This window comes from Lithobates pipiens, unplaced genomic scaffold, assembly GCF_037356315.1.
Source record: "Lithobates pipiens isolate NorthernLeopardFrog02 unplaced genomic scaffold, aLitPip1_a1.2 Scaffold_25, whole genome shotgun sequence".
NCBI lineage: Eukaryota > Metazoa > Chordata > Amphibia > Anura > Ranidae > Lithobates > Lithobates pipiens.
This window is the reverse complement of record NW_027507787.1, coordinates 88,488,481-88,503,743: the sequence shown is the minus strand read 5'-3', so window position 1 is coordinate 88,503,743 and position 15,263 is coordinate 88,488,481. Positions and strand designations below refer to the sequence as shown.

Here is a 15,263-nt window from a genome sequence, read left to right as displayed (position 1 = left end):
GCTGGTGTCAGTGAGGGAGATAGCAGCGGGGAAGTCAATCGTCAGGCAGTGCCAGCACCATGGCTGAGGATCAGCACTGGACTTGCACCTCTGGACCACTGTAGTGGAGCCCTGCATAGGTGGGGGTAAGGGCCGGGCAGAGGGAGGTGCTCAAGCACAGGTTGGCACACCGGGACACTGGCACAGGACTGCGCTGTCCTGACTATGGAACTGATCATCTCCTGCACCCCCTTCATAGTCTGCCCTGACCTTGCCTCTCCTCCATGGCCTTCATGCACTCCTGAATTGCCAAAATTTCATAGATAAAAAAAAAAAGCTTGTCGTTGTCGATTCCAGATTCACTTAATACTTTTGTTATGTCAGTATCCATGTTGTGGGACTATGTGTGCACAGCTAGTAAGTATTTTGTGGCTGAAAATATGACCTGTTGCTTTTTAAGGTTTGCCTGCCATTAAAGTCAATGGGGTCCGCCACGAACTTTGCGGTTCGCAAACTTTTGGTTGCGTTCGCGAAACGCCCCGTTGGAAGTTCATCACTATTTATTTAGTTCAGTTTTTCCTGTTGATTGAACTAGTGAGACTTTTTGTACTTTTTTTCAACCTAATTAAAAGATGTTTCCAGGCACACTGGGGTGCTGAATGGGAAAATTGCAGAGGACAAAACAAATGTGTGAGGAAATAAATAGGCAAATATTTTACATAAAGACACATTTTCCTTGTCTCAAACAGCTAAAGAGAACACTTCTGATAGTCCTATATCCCATATAATAAAAGGAGCTACAAAGATTGATGCACAAAAATTCCATTAGCTACTTGATTCTACATAGAGTGGAGCAGGAAAATAATTTTCAGTAATCATTATTTTTTGAAAGTTGCAAACCTTCTCCTTTGATGGCTAATAATTAGATCTAAAGCAACTGAACAAACTAAAAAGCAGAGTGTTCTAATATTACAGCAGCTCAGAAGCCAGGTTGTGTTGTAGAGAATAAAAGGTTGAACCCGAGGGTCAAAGCCAGGCAGACAGTATTTGAAATCAAGCTTAGTTTTGTATGATATACCAGCAAAACCATGAATTTTGTTGAAAGCCACAAGTTTAAAAACAACAACACAGAAAACAATTCTAAATGCATTTATGATTTATTTAAAAATCAGCATGTAGTATATAAAGCAGGGGACGATGTAGTTGAAAGCAGACAATCGAGAAATTTTGTGACAGGAACTTTGGAGATTGAGGTCAGAAGCCTTCGTAGATCCTCCACTCTTAGATGGTACAGACATAGGGCAGTGAAGTGCAACAGTTGAAAGTATACCATAGACCATCTGAAAGACAAAACAGGACAAAGGTGTTAAGCAACACACGTGCATTATAAGCTGCTTTAGTTTGTAAAATGTGATCACTTTTTCTGTACCACCCATTATGTCTTTGTGGTCACTCTCCCACCTCCTGCTGTCCAAGCCATTTTATTTTCAATTATACAGTGTCTGGTGCACTCTAAATTTAACCACTTCAGCCCCGCAAGGATTTACCCCCTTCCTGACCAGTGCCCTTTTTGCGATTCGGCACTGCCTTGCTTTAACTGACAATTGCATGTTCGTGCGACATATACACAAAATTGACGTCCTTATTTCCCACAAATAGAGCTTTCTTTTGGTGGTATTTGATTGCCTCTGTGGTTTTTATTTTTTGCGCTATAAAAAAAGCAACAATGTTGAAAAATATGCAATAATAATAATAATAATAATTTGCTATAATAAATATCCCCCAAAAATATATATAAAAAATATTTATTTTCCTTAGTTTAGGCCGATATATATATGCTTCTACATATTTTTGGTAAAAAAAAAAAAAAAAATCACGATAAGTGTATATTGATTGGTTTGCACAAAATGTATAGCATCTACAAAATAGGGAATAGTTTTATGGCATTTTTATCTTTAAAATAGTTTTTTATTAGTAATGGCGGCGAGCTATGATTTTAATCTGGACTGCGACATTATGGTGGAAACCTTTGACACTATTTTGGGACCAAATGCATTACTGTGTAAATGACACTGGCAGTGAAGGGGTGAACCACTAGGGGGTAGTGAAGGGGTTGAGTGTGTCCTAGGGAGTGATTCTAACTGTGGGGGGGAGGGGATACACCTCACATGACATCGATCACCGCTCTCAATGACAGAGAGCAGTGAGAGCAGTCCTGTCACTAGGCATAACAGGGAAATGCTTTGTTTACAAAAGCATCTCCCCATCCAACCTCCCACAATTGCTGGCTACCCGGTGGATATTGGGTCCGCAGGGACCCACGGTCACGGCGCTCCCACTTCTTAAAGGGGACATACCTGTACTCCCTTTTGCCCACCAGTGACATTCTGCCAATGTATATCGGTGTGCTCTGGTCGGGAAGTGGGTAAAGTAGAAAGATGGCCTTTCAATAAAATGTGCTACAGCAAATATTTATAAGTGCATCTGTGGTTACAATTGTCTATTAGTCTCCCTTCAAATTCCTGCCAATGATGTCCACTTAATGCATTTTCCTATGCTGGTGTGGCAATAATGCTAAACTGCTCCTGAGTTCAGAGCTGAGTTTCCATTCAGTAGACTGTTTCTGAGAAAATTATCATAGGGTTTGGCTCAGTCAAGAGAGGGAAAAGGATGTTTTTGGTTTACTTTATGAGGCTTTTGCTTCATATAGTAAATGGATTAGGTACTGGTTTAGACTGTCATAGAGGAGCCTTTGGTGTACTTCGGCAGAAAGGCACGGACAGGCAAATGGGCGTACAGGTATGTCCCTTTGAATTTGTCGTCATGCCATTGCGTGCGCGCCTGCCGGTGGTGCGCGCATTGCCCATCAGGACCCCAGTGAGTCCATCCGTGGGTCCCGCAGACTCGATCACCACAGGGATACCCACAATCGTCTCATGGGGAGGAAGAATGGGCCGATGTAAACAGCATCTCCCCTTTCTGCCTAGTAACAAGTGACACTGATCTCTGCTCCATGCGATTGGAGCAGAGATCAGTGATCTGTAAAACACAGCCACACCCCCCACAGTTAGAAACACACCCCTACGACACACTTAACCCCTACACTGCCACCTCCTGTTTACCCCTTCGCTGCCAGTGTCATTTACACAGGAATCAGTGCATTTGTATAGCAATGATTGCTGTATAAATGACAATGGTCCCAAAAATGGGTCAAAAATGTCCGATGTGTCCGCCATAATGTCGCAGTCACAATAAAAATCGTTGATCGCCGCCATTACTAGTAAAAAAAATGTTTATAAAAATGCCATAAAACTATCCCCTATTTTGTAAACTCTATAACTTTTGCGCCAACCAATCAATAATTGTTTATTGCAATTTTTTTGTACCAAAAATATGTAGAAGAATACGTATCGGCCTAAACTGAGGAAAAAAAAAATTTTTTTATATATTTTTTGGGGATATATACTATAGTAAAAAATGTGTTTTTTTCAAAATTGTCATTTATTTGTTTATAGCGCAAAAAGTAAAAAACGCAGAGGTGATCAAATAGCACCAAAAGAAAGCTCTATTTGTGGGAAAAAAAGAGCGTCGCATGACCGCGCAATTGCCAGTTAAAGCGTTGCAGTGTCGAATTGCAAAAAGTAAGCCGGCAAAATGGTCTGGTCTGAAAGTGGTTAAATGAACATTAAGTGTTTCTTTCTCTCCATTTCCATTAGTCAACCCAATCCCCCCCCCCCCCCACTCTCTCCAGAATGATAGGAATTTACTAAAAACACATAATCAGCAGTATAAAAATAAAATTTTGCAGTGAGAAAAGGAGTCAGTTGGATGTTAAAAACGATTTTTATGTTTCTTTGACTATGCTTTGAGTAGACTGCTATTTTTCTTCTATGACATCTTTAATGGGACAAATACCGAATTTCTTTAATTTTATGTTTTTTGTAACTTACTTGACAAATTCATGGCCACACACCAGGTTCCACATGTTCGATACTGTCCACAAGCAAAGTTGGTGTAGGTCACTCTGCTTCCAGAAGAATTTATATAGGCACACGACTATTAAAGAAAAATTGATATTTACAGTTACAGTTGTTAGTAAGCAAGAAATACATTGTGTCTTAAGATAAACTCCACTGTTAGCTATATTAATGTAGCGCCGGCTCCTGAAGAGTACGTGCTATGTGTTTTTGTCATTTAACTTTACCCTTGAACCACAGTTTGGTTTTGGGTTCAATTATCCTAAATTTAGACCTCAGCACCAGTCTAGGTGGACTGCCGGGTGTTCTGCCTGACACCCTGTCATCCTGGCAGGGTGCAAAACGCAGTCTAGTTGGGTGCACTAAGGTTATTCTCTCTCTGAACCAGCCCAGTGGGAGTGTCACTCTTGCTGTGCTTCCAGTGAGAAAGTACTTAAGGTGCGGATGTCACGTGTTCCGGGGTTACGGTCCAGAAGTTTGTTCTGACTGCTTGGTCCTGTCCTCCTGACCAGCCCACAGGACTCCCATGGCCTGGGGTGTGGATCCAACCAATCACACGTCTCGGGGCTGGCTAGCCTGAGACAAGGAACCTGAAGGAAGGATTTGGAGGTGGTCCGGTGCCATCTTGGTTAGTGGAGAGGCCCAGCAACTGTGAAGTTATCCAGGGGAGGACTCTTTGGGAGAAGGCCACGCAAGGGTTGGCTTCTCAACAAGAGCCTGGACAAGTTGAAGGACCCAAGTGAATCCAATCTCATTGGGTATCGCCGGACAGGCTGCAAGATACTGGTACCATAGGAGGGTTCTACAAACTTTCAGTTTTACTCAAGTGTTCTATAGCAAAGTCTGTGGCAGAGACTTGTTCTTAATTTAAACACCCTTTTGGCTGCTAGGCTTGGTGAGGGAAGGACTATCCAATAAGGATGAGGATCCAGTTGTGAATGGCTATTCTCTGGATTTTCTACTTTTCCTATTGAAGTCATAGATAAGATTACCTGGACTTTTCTACCTAAATCCTCTAACCCTACGTTGAGAGACTGTGTTGTTAACTATTTTTAACAGATAAAAAGAGAGAGATATTATTGTTCCCCTGTACAAATTATTAGTAAGGCCTCATTTAGAATATGCAGTTCAGTTTTGGGCCATAGTTCACAAAAAGGATATCTGTAAATTGGAGAAAGTGCAGAGACGGGCAACCAAACTGATAAAAGGCATGGAGGAGCTCAGCTATGAGGAAATATTAGAGGAACTGAATTGTTGAATTGAATATTCAGTTCTCTCTTAATAACCTCTTCTCAAGAGAGAATGTTCTAAGGGGGAATATGTTCAACATATACAAATACATACAGCGCCTTCAAAAAGTATTCACACCCCTTGAAATTTTCCACATTTCACAAAAGTGAAAAGTGTGGCGTGCATTTGTATTCAGCCCCCTTTACTCTGATACCACTAACTAAAATCTAGTAGAGCCAACTGCCTTCAGAAGTCACCTTATTAGTAAATTGAATCCACATTTGTGTAATTTAATCTCAGTATAAATACAGCTATTCTGTGAAGCCCTCAGAGGTTTGTTAGAGAACCTAATTGAACAAACAGAATCATGAAGGCCAAGGAACACACCAGACAGTTCAGGGATAAAGTTGTGGAAAAGTTTAAAGCAGGGTTAGGCTATAAAAAAAATATCCCAATGCTTTGAACATCTCACGAAGCACTGTTCAATCCATCAACCAAAAATGGAAAGAGTATGGCACAACTGCAAACCTACCAAGACATGGCTGTCCACCTAAACTGACAGGCTATACAAGAGGAGCATTAATCAGAGAAACACCCAAGAGGCCAATGGTAACTCTGCAGGAGCTGCAGAGATCCACAGCTCATGTGGGCAAATCTGTCCACAGGACAACTATTAGTCGTGTACTCCACAAATCTGGCCTTTATGGAAGAGTAGCAAGAATAAAGCCATTGTAGAAAAAAAGCTATAAGAGGTCCCATTTGCAGTTTTCGAGAAGCCATGTGGGGACAAAACATATGTAGAAGAAGGGGCTCTGGTCAGATGAGACCAAAATTTAACTTTTTGGCCTAAAAGTAAAATGCTATGTGTGGCTGAAAATGAACACTGCACATCACCCTGAACACACCATTCCCACTGTGAAACATGATGGTGGCAGCATCATGTTGTGGGGATGCTTTTCTTCAACAAGGACAGGGAAGCTGGTTAGAGTTGATGGGAGGATGTATGGCCCCAAACACAGGGCAATCTTACAAGAAAACCTGTTATGCCTCATACACACGAGCGGAATTTCCATCGGAAAAATCTTGGATGGTCACACGGTCAGACAAAAATTCTCTGAACTTTCGACCGTCAAGAACGTGTTGACGTACAACACTACGACGAGCCGAGAAAATTAATGTCAATGTTTCTGAGCATGCGTCAAATTGTTTCTGAGCATGCGTAGGAATTTTACACTTCAGAATTGCCACAGACGATCGGAGTTTCCAATCTGAACTTTTTCCGTCAGAAAAATAGAGAACCTGCTCTCAAACTTTTGCTGACGGAAATTTCACCAGCAAAAGTCATATGGAGCATACACACTGTCAGACTTTTGCTGGTGGAATTTCCGATCATGTGTACGGAGCATTAGAGTATGCAAAAGTCTTTAAAAGACTTGAGACTGGGGCAGAGGTTTACCTTCCAGCTGGGTAATGACCCTAAACATACAGCCAGAGCTACAATGGAATGGTTTAGATCAGTCAAAGTCCAGACCTAAATCCAATTAAGAATCTGTGGAAAGAGCTAACAATTTCTGCTCACAGATGCTCTCCATTCAATCTGACAGAGCTTAAGCTATTTTGCAAAGAAGAATGGACAAAAATTTCACTCTGTAGATTTGCAAAGCTATTAGAGACATCCCCAAAAAGACTTGGTTCTACAAAATATTGACTTGGGGGGCTTCATGCCACACTTTCACGTATTAATCTGTAAAACATTTTGAAAACCATTTTTCATTTTCCTTTTACTTCACAATTATGTGCTACTTTGTGTTGATCTATCACATAAAATCCCAATAAAATACAATTAAGTTTTTGGTTGTAACATGACAAAATGTGATAAATTGCAGGGGGTATGAATACTTTTTCAAGATATTGTAGATAGATGGAATTCTACAGTCCTAAAGCACAACTAAACAATGCTATTTTGGCCATACTGCTCCTGTGAGTCACAGGAGTGGATTTAGTTCTGCACTCCTGTGACCCAGATTTAGTTGGCCAAAGCCCGTCACAGAGGCCATAGAGCCGGTCCAGGTTCTGCAACGATCCCTACAATAATTTGGGATCTGCCAGATGCCTGACTGGCAGCTTATTCAGCCTCTCGGCTCACCGATGGGAACGCTTAGCAAGCTGCTCCCACCCCCTCTACAGCCTGATGCTCCTGTGAGCACTGAAGGGGCAGAGCAGACAGTGACTGACAATTACCACTCTCTGCTCACTGAAGATCGAAAAGCAAGCAATCAGCAGCCATGTGACCACTCATGACAGGGAATAGATGCAGAATCCAATTCGGTAAGTATGATTGTTTTTTTTTTAAAACGTATGCTTCTCTTTGTTTCCAAAAACAATTATATTCAAGTCATGCCTCTTGTGATAACATTCACAGTTTCTAGGGTGTTTATGTCGGCTGTAAGCTGAACTTTTAATCCCTCAAATGGCTGGTTGCTTAGCTGATCACATGTACAGCACCATGGCACATCTAAACAAAGGCTAAGATGGCACTGTTGTCTTGTTGAGATGGTGATCCTTGACCATTTAAAAAAAAGTTTGATCAGACAGATCTAAAAATATTTAGGAAAATTTAAAAAGGGATAGAACCTAGTGATGGGCTTAACGTGTCAAAAGAAACATGATTTAAAAGTTCTGCTACAACCCTACTTGCTATGAATAAGCCAATGACCATGAAAATGAAATACATACTACAGTATTTAGAAGTTAATGGTCATGTGGTTTTGATTAGGGTGTAGTTCTGATTATGTTCCAAAAAATGAATAGGAGATCTTTAGTAGGAAATCTTTAAATCACAAGAAGACCTTTTAAGATACAGGAGGCAGGAAACTGATGGAAATTATTCTCTGCAAAAAATAATATATGCACAAAAGGTTAAGTAACTATTTTTAAAAACCTATTCATTATTGACTGTTGTGTCCTGCCTGTAGGTTGCTTTTGAGTACCAAATAAATGTAAAATCCCAAACAACAAGAAATTAAAGAAGAAAATGTTCATCCTTTCAAGTGTTTTAATTAGAAAGCCTTTTGATTCCTATTGTTCCTCCTCTCTATAACATAGAGATTGAGTAGCATTTCTTATAGTATATAGTATGATAATATAAATGTCACTTACATTGGCAGGTTTCCACACACCAATCCATGCATATTGCCGGTTTGAACATGCTCTCTGTGCAACACATCTGATCTGATTATTGGCCCACCCATTATAAACTGAACTCAGGTTCCCTCTGCGACACCTGCAGGAATACTATAGAAGAAGTGGAAAAGGATAATGAATATATCAGTTCATGTAAATACATTATTACTGAGCCACTTATGCCAAAAAGAAAAAAAAAACACAACATTGCTAACAATCAATTATACTCTATATGACCTAAAGTTTGAGGACACCTGACCATCATACCTAAAATATGGCCAAAAGTATGAAAATACCCCTTTAAATTATGAAGTTCTTTCCAGAGAATGGTATTGTTAATACTACAGCATACATTTTTGGCAATTTTGTGCTTTCAATTTTGTACCAACAATTCCAATGTGACTGTGCCCTGTGTACAAAGCCAGCTCCATAAAGACATGATGACATGGTTTGGCCAGGTTGGCATAGAGAAACTTGAGAGTGCTGTAAAGAACCTTTAAATCAACCCTAATAAATGCTTCTATGAAGAATCCGACCACTGATGAAGAGCCAGATCTTCTCATCCAATGTTAATATTGACCTCACAATATTCCTTTTCCTGAATGGACAGAAATTCCAACAGACACACCCCTAGATGTTGTGGAAAGCCTACTCAGAAAAGTGAAGGTTGTTGTAGCTGCAAATAGGAGGCTCACATATGTGTGATGGTCAGGTGTCCACAAACGTCTAAGCCCTTGTGCACACGGTCGGAGATTCCGACAACCAAATCCGTCGGATTTTGTCTGACAGATTTTGTCTGACGGATTTTGTCCGAAACTGTTGCATACACACGGTCGGACAAAGTTGTCGGAAAATCCGATGTGATGACGTTATTTCGTTACAACGGGACTACGTTCACACCAGTAGCCAATAGCTTTGGTGTAGGAATTTGATCTGAGCATGCGTGGCACTTTGTCCAATCGGAATTCTCTACACATGATCGGAGTATGTCCGATCGGAGCATGTTGTCGGAAAATTTTACCAACAAGTTGGAAAACTTGGTCCGACGGAAACAGTCTGATGTAGACCACACACAGTCGGAATATCCGACAAACCTGTCCGATCGGATTGTCAGATTCCTTTTCAATTACTGTATATATCCGTGGACTTTTTTGATAACCCCATATTTTATTAGAAAAATCACTTGAACCTCGCCTGAATATTTTAAAAAGCATTGAAATTGAAAGCAATTCTATGACAGAACATTTTGTGACAGAACAAAAACAAAAAACGACAAAGGCAAATGGCTTTTGAACAATGGCCAGCAGGCCTAGAAGGGCCAATAAGGGGCATTTTGGATAAATCAGTCCCATCACTATTAAAGGGGGCACAGAGCAGCCATAGTAAATTTCAAGCTGATGCAGGGAAAGCATAGAGAATGTTAATAAACTACATAGGGAGAGATTAGGGAAACTGTTCTTTGATTCAGAGTTAAGTCAGTCCTGCCTTTTTTGTCTTTCATGTTATCTTGTAGCTGATTTGAGGTCAACGGTTGCTTTTATCTGCTGTCCTGCCCATAGACATTTTTTTGTGCAAAGCTTCCTTAAAAAAAAAAAAAACGTATTAGGGTATTTTAGAGTTTGTATTTCCTTGATGTGTTTTTATATGTTAGGTTGATTAGAGAATTTCCTGACCATCTGTTCTTTAAGCTATTTTTTGTTTGCAGCACACCTCTGTATGAAGTAGTACACTCCTAGTTAGGTGCTATGCTGTCAGTTTTTTTTTTTTTTATGATTATGTGAAGTGATCAGGGTCCCACAGGCTATAGGCGTGTTTGCCCTCCCTGCCTTCTAGAGAGTTCCAGAACATAGCAGTGGAGCAGATCGAAGGAGTAACCGGAATATGTTTGTGGTCTCAGCCAATCCCTGGAGAGGCCTGACCAATAGGTGGCTGCAAAGCACATAAATTATCTGGGGAAGGCTGGGTCTTGTCCAGGAGAATTTCCCAACCTGGAGGGCTACTGCCCTCTCAGGCAGCCCAGCTGACATTTACCAAGAGCTCATTGAGCTCCCAGCTATGCTAAAGCTGAGTGGGGCTATTTACTAAGAACATCTGAAGCTAAAAAAAGGGGGATTTGCACCTAGGATTTGTTCTGGAGAGTCCACTAAGGAAATGTCTACCTAACACAGCAGGTAGGCATTCCAGTACCTAAGGACTTGTGACTACAGAGCTGAGAACAGATCTGGGTGACTGTTGTTGCTGTTAAACCTTTGGTGCACTAATACTAAGGCTTGCCTGGCCTTGAACATTGCTTATAGTATTTTAGTGCTGTCCATTCCCTGAGCTGTTGCTAAAAGGGACTGTCCTAAGAAGTAGCTGCAGAAGTGAAGAGTGTCCTATTATTACTGTTCAGCAGTTATTGAGCAATAAATAGAGAAAAGAGCAACCCGTAGACTGTTCTTTGAGCCTGAAGAATGAATGTTGTGGTGTGCCTGGCTGCCATCATACTAGTGGGAAAGAACCTAGGACAAAAATCAGTGGCCTTTGCAGGGGTTAGCGCTACAATAGTTTGAAAGGAAAACAATTTGGGAAAGAACAGAAAGACCTAAAATACCTTACATTATATGGCTCACATTTAACATGCAACACCCCCCCCCCCCCCCCCACACACACACACACACCCCTGTTCCCATAGGTAATAAAAAAATGTAGGCATACACCATTTAAGCCTATGATTCCTAAATAAACCTGCCCTGCTGCTGACCATATTTACACTGCTATATCCTCACAATATCCTAATTCTTATAGTAAAACTGCAGCTTATACTTTTTATATTTAGTAAATCTGGGCTTAGTGTTGCTATTTATAATTTTCCTGCTGCTGGACAATTTTATTCTGCTTTATATCTGCAGTCTCCTAATTCTTAATGAATCATTGATTGTAATTGATACAGGACAGATAAAGGACAGCCACAGCAAATTACGGGCTAATTTCTATTTGCTGGTCAAAGCTGGCATATTGCCTTTTGAAGAATGATTATTGGTAACTGTTAAAGTTATCAGGAAAAAACGTTTTTTTTTCTTAAACTGGAATAAATCAGAATGGGTTCTGTTGTATGAAAGTGAAGCTAATTTTAAAATAAAATTCACAACAAAATATGTCGGTATACGTTGTCAAGTGACTCCAAGCACAGTTAGGTTTTGTGAATTCTCAATGTTACTCTCCAAGCTGAATGAAAAGACACTCTCCCTTCCATATAGCATTTCAAAAAATACATTGGTACATGTCCTCCATGGCAGTGTTGAGCTTCCTATGCCTTTTTGCGCAGAAATTATTAGTCTTAAAAATGGCCAGAATTTAACAATATTTGCCTTTCAAAAAGAATCACCTCTTAGTTCAGGTTTGCTGAATTTCTAGTATGATTTGGTGAAACCTTGGCAAATTTGTTTATAGATAAATTCCGATTTGAAGTTTAAAAGTATTATCAGAGAGCTGATTTAAAAAAACGGATATGTTTGTTTACCTTCTACTATCCCCACCGTGACTATGTATAGCACCCAGCCACAAAACTGCTTTGCAACCTACTGTGGGATGATCAATGATTAAGAACCATGGTTACTAATGAGAAGAGACAATAAGGTGGAAACATTAGGTGAGGAAATATTTTAGCCATAACATCACAAAACTTTATCAAGCATGCTCTTTAAAAATTTGTAGACTTGACATATGGGAAGCCAGGGCATAACTAAATCTAGTAGCTTCCCTCCATAACTAAAATCACCTTTGGGTTAACCATCATTTTACTGTGTTTGCTTTTCCTGAAATGATCTTATAGTCACAAAAGTGGCTTTTAGTCTGGGTTGTAAAAGGTTGCAGATTGGTTTCTATTTTTTGTGCTGCCACCCATCCTCTCTGCCTTTGTGTATGCCACCTCATCCTCCCACCTATCTATTTCATATTGTTCTCTGTCTAATAGAAATTTAGGGAAAAAACGTCTGGAAGATTTTCACTAACCTGAGCCCACGTAAAGGATGTGGGGCAGTTGAAAGCTTGATAGGAGCAGGTACTTTTGTCTGGACAAACATCACCAAATCTTTTTTTTATTTCTACAGAGACATTGTGGCATTTCTCCAACTGGCAGTCATTTAAATGGCTTGTTTCCAGGGTATCGGGCATATCACAGTAATTCTCTTGGCGATTTGGATCCTCTATTTCATCTTGAGACATTGAGTCATCTTGAGAGCAATTATCTTAAGAAAAAATACATTTAACGTTAAGATAGTTTACAAGTAGGTTTGAATTTTCATTGCTGCAGGCAAGATTAGAGCTACACCCCGAGCTAACCCCCATTTATACAAATACTTTTAAGTGTGTACTTTTTAAACTTGAAATATATTTACCAAATCAAGATGTTTAAAGGAAGGTTTAAAGAAATTAAGTCAATGACATACTATAGCGCTAGTATATTTACTAGATATATAGGGCCCCTTTGCAGCCCTTGACATCAACAAAAGGCCACCCATAAATATTCAGTGTTTGTAATCTTACAGAAAATTGTCATAAACTGCAGGCATACTGAGGTAAAGCGTAATGCTACAGGAGATGGTTAGAGATAGGAATCTTGTTTAAATAGAGGATTTTTTTGCCTTCTTCTTCCTCTTTCCAACTGTGGGTGTAGGATTGTGTATATGGGATTGTATGATTTAATTTTTTTTTTTTAAACTAGATGGACGTGTGACTTTTTATCCAGCCAAAATGTTTGGACTAGGACTAGAACCACTATCAAGTTTTTACTGCTAGCCAAGGCTTTTTAGATTTCCACTAATGACAATATTTTAATAAACAGGATCTAAGTGAGAGGACATTTCCCAAAGCAACACAGACAAAAATATTTTATTTCTGATTATTTTTTCGCAAAATTTATATAATATATTAAAATAAACTTCAGCTTCAAGGCAGCCCAATCACTGGGATAACAGTTCACCTTATTGCTCTAAATGTCATCAGACATTCACCTTTTTCCCAACCTGAGAAATTCTAACCCTCCCACTTATATATATATATATATATATATATATATATATATATATAAAAAATACATTAATTAACTTAATGTATGCTGGAGGCTTAAACGGTCATTAACTGCTTGACAAATGTATGCTTTACATATGCCTCGGCAAGTTGGCTTCTCTGTGTAGAATCACGCACCTGTACGTGATTCTGCGCTTCCAGGTCTGGGGCATGCACTCCCTGTCGATGATCCACTCCCATTGTGATTGGGCACAGCAGGAGCCAATTAGCAGGTCCGGCAGACCCAGTGTCTGCTGGGACCCACCTATCATTTCTGGGAGACACAGAACTGTGGTCTGCCAATGTAAACAAGGCAGATCACCATTCTGTTAGTAGGGGAGGTAGAGATCCTGTGTTTCTGCTAAGCAGGATTACTGATCTCTGCCTTCACACAGCAAAGGCACACCCTCCACAGTTAGAAAGCACTCATTAGGAACACATTTAACCCTTTGATTGCCCCTGATGTTAACCCCTACCCTGCCAGTGTCATTAGTACAGTGACAATACATATTTTTAGCACTGATCACTGTATTGATGTCACTGGTCCTAAAAAAAGGGTCACTAAAGCCCCATACACACTATCAGATTTTCTGGTGAGTTTTTCCTTCATATTTACCAAAACCTTAAAATATTAGGTCAAACCTTAGGAGTTTCAATGTGTATGCAATCAGGCAGGCCCTTCTACTACATGGTTTTGGTAAATCTGAAGGAAACACTCAGCAGAAAATCTGATAGTGTGGATGGGGCTTTAGTGTCCAATTGGTAAAGTAAGAAATATTGTTTGTTTGTTTTTAAGTTTATAGCGCAAAAAAATAAACCGCAGAGGTTATCAAATACTACCAAAGGAAAATGCTATTCGTGGGAAAAAAAGGATTTACATTTTAATTGGGTAAAGTGTTGCATAGCCAGGTAAAGTAACACAGTGTCGTGCACAAAAATGGCCTGGTTATGAGGGGAGGGGGGGTAAACCTTCTGGAGCTCAAGTGGTTAAGCAATAAATAGTTTAAACATTTTATCACTGAAAATTAACATTGTGTTTCCTTTTTACCCTCAAAATTCTAATACGGATATATTAGATTGTCAGCTCACCTGGTTCCTGGGCATAGATGGTTCCCAACAAAAGGAGCAGAAGTAGATGAGACATGTCTGTACAAGCAAAGAAAATCTGGTTATATCAAAATATTTACTATATTTTTCACAGCAGGGGAAAAAAGGAAATGCTTGGTTGACCCCAGAGACCAGTCTTTAATGAGAAAAGTCATCACTTTAGGGATCACCTCATATTTTCTTTTTTTCTTTCCTCCAAGTGTTGTTCTTTAGAAAATGTGTTTACCTTTTTGTCAGTAATGGGCTCTTTCTGCATCCAAATACTTCTTCATCTCTTGGACACCTCTGTGCTCCTTTATATACATACATTTTCAGAAGCTGTGGTTTATTATCTTTTAAACCACGATTATACAATAGTGCAAAAAGTGCAATGAATGATGCAAAGTGTTATGGTAATCTCAGTTTTCATCAATTACACAATTACAACTGTGCCTTGTATCAGTGACTGTTGTGTTCTTCCATTGTAGAGGTATTCTGGCATGGTACCTAACACTGCCTTAAGTCCCATCAGAGAATTGTATGTGCTAGTGTGGGCTCTCTTCATTAGTTCGATAATATATTGATATATTGAGGGGTCAATCCACACAAAACAAATATTTCCAGATTTGGTAGATGTTGGTGCGTTAAACCATCTGACAATTTATTTTATCTTTTGGGGAGTTTATTGTTGAGATCTCTGAGCTGAGTTCCTTTATTTGTGCACCTGTTATATCCATTATGAGGGGCTCCCACCAACGT

At 39.7% G+C, this 15,263-nt stretch overlaps 1 protein-coding gene across 1 annotated transcript; it reads right to left on the bottom strand.

The window, feature by feature from the left end:
* Positions 1-1,117: 1,117 nt before the first annotated feature.
* Positions 1,118-14,813, bottom strand: LOC143930368 (proteoglycan 3-like). The gene is made up of 6 exons (XM_077454643.1): positions 14,752-14,813; positions 14,508-14,564; positions 12,363-12,598; positions 8,346-8,480; positions 3,930-4,035; positions 1,118-1,319 (listed from the first exon to the last, which is right to left on the bottom strand). The coding sequence occupies exons 2-6, from the start codon at positions 14,560-14,562 to the stop codon at positions 1,261-1,263; spliced, it is 591 nt and encodes a 196-aa protein (XP_077310769.1). The 5' UTR covers positions 14,563-14,564; positions 14,752-14,813; the 3' UTR covers positions 1,118-1,260.
* Between the last annotated feature and the right edge of the window lie 450 nt (positions 14,814-15,263).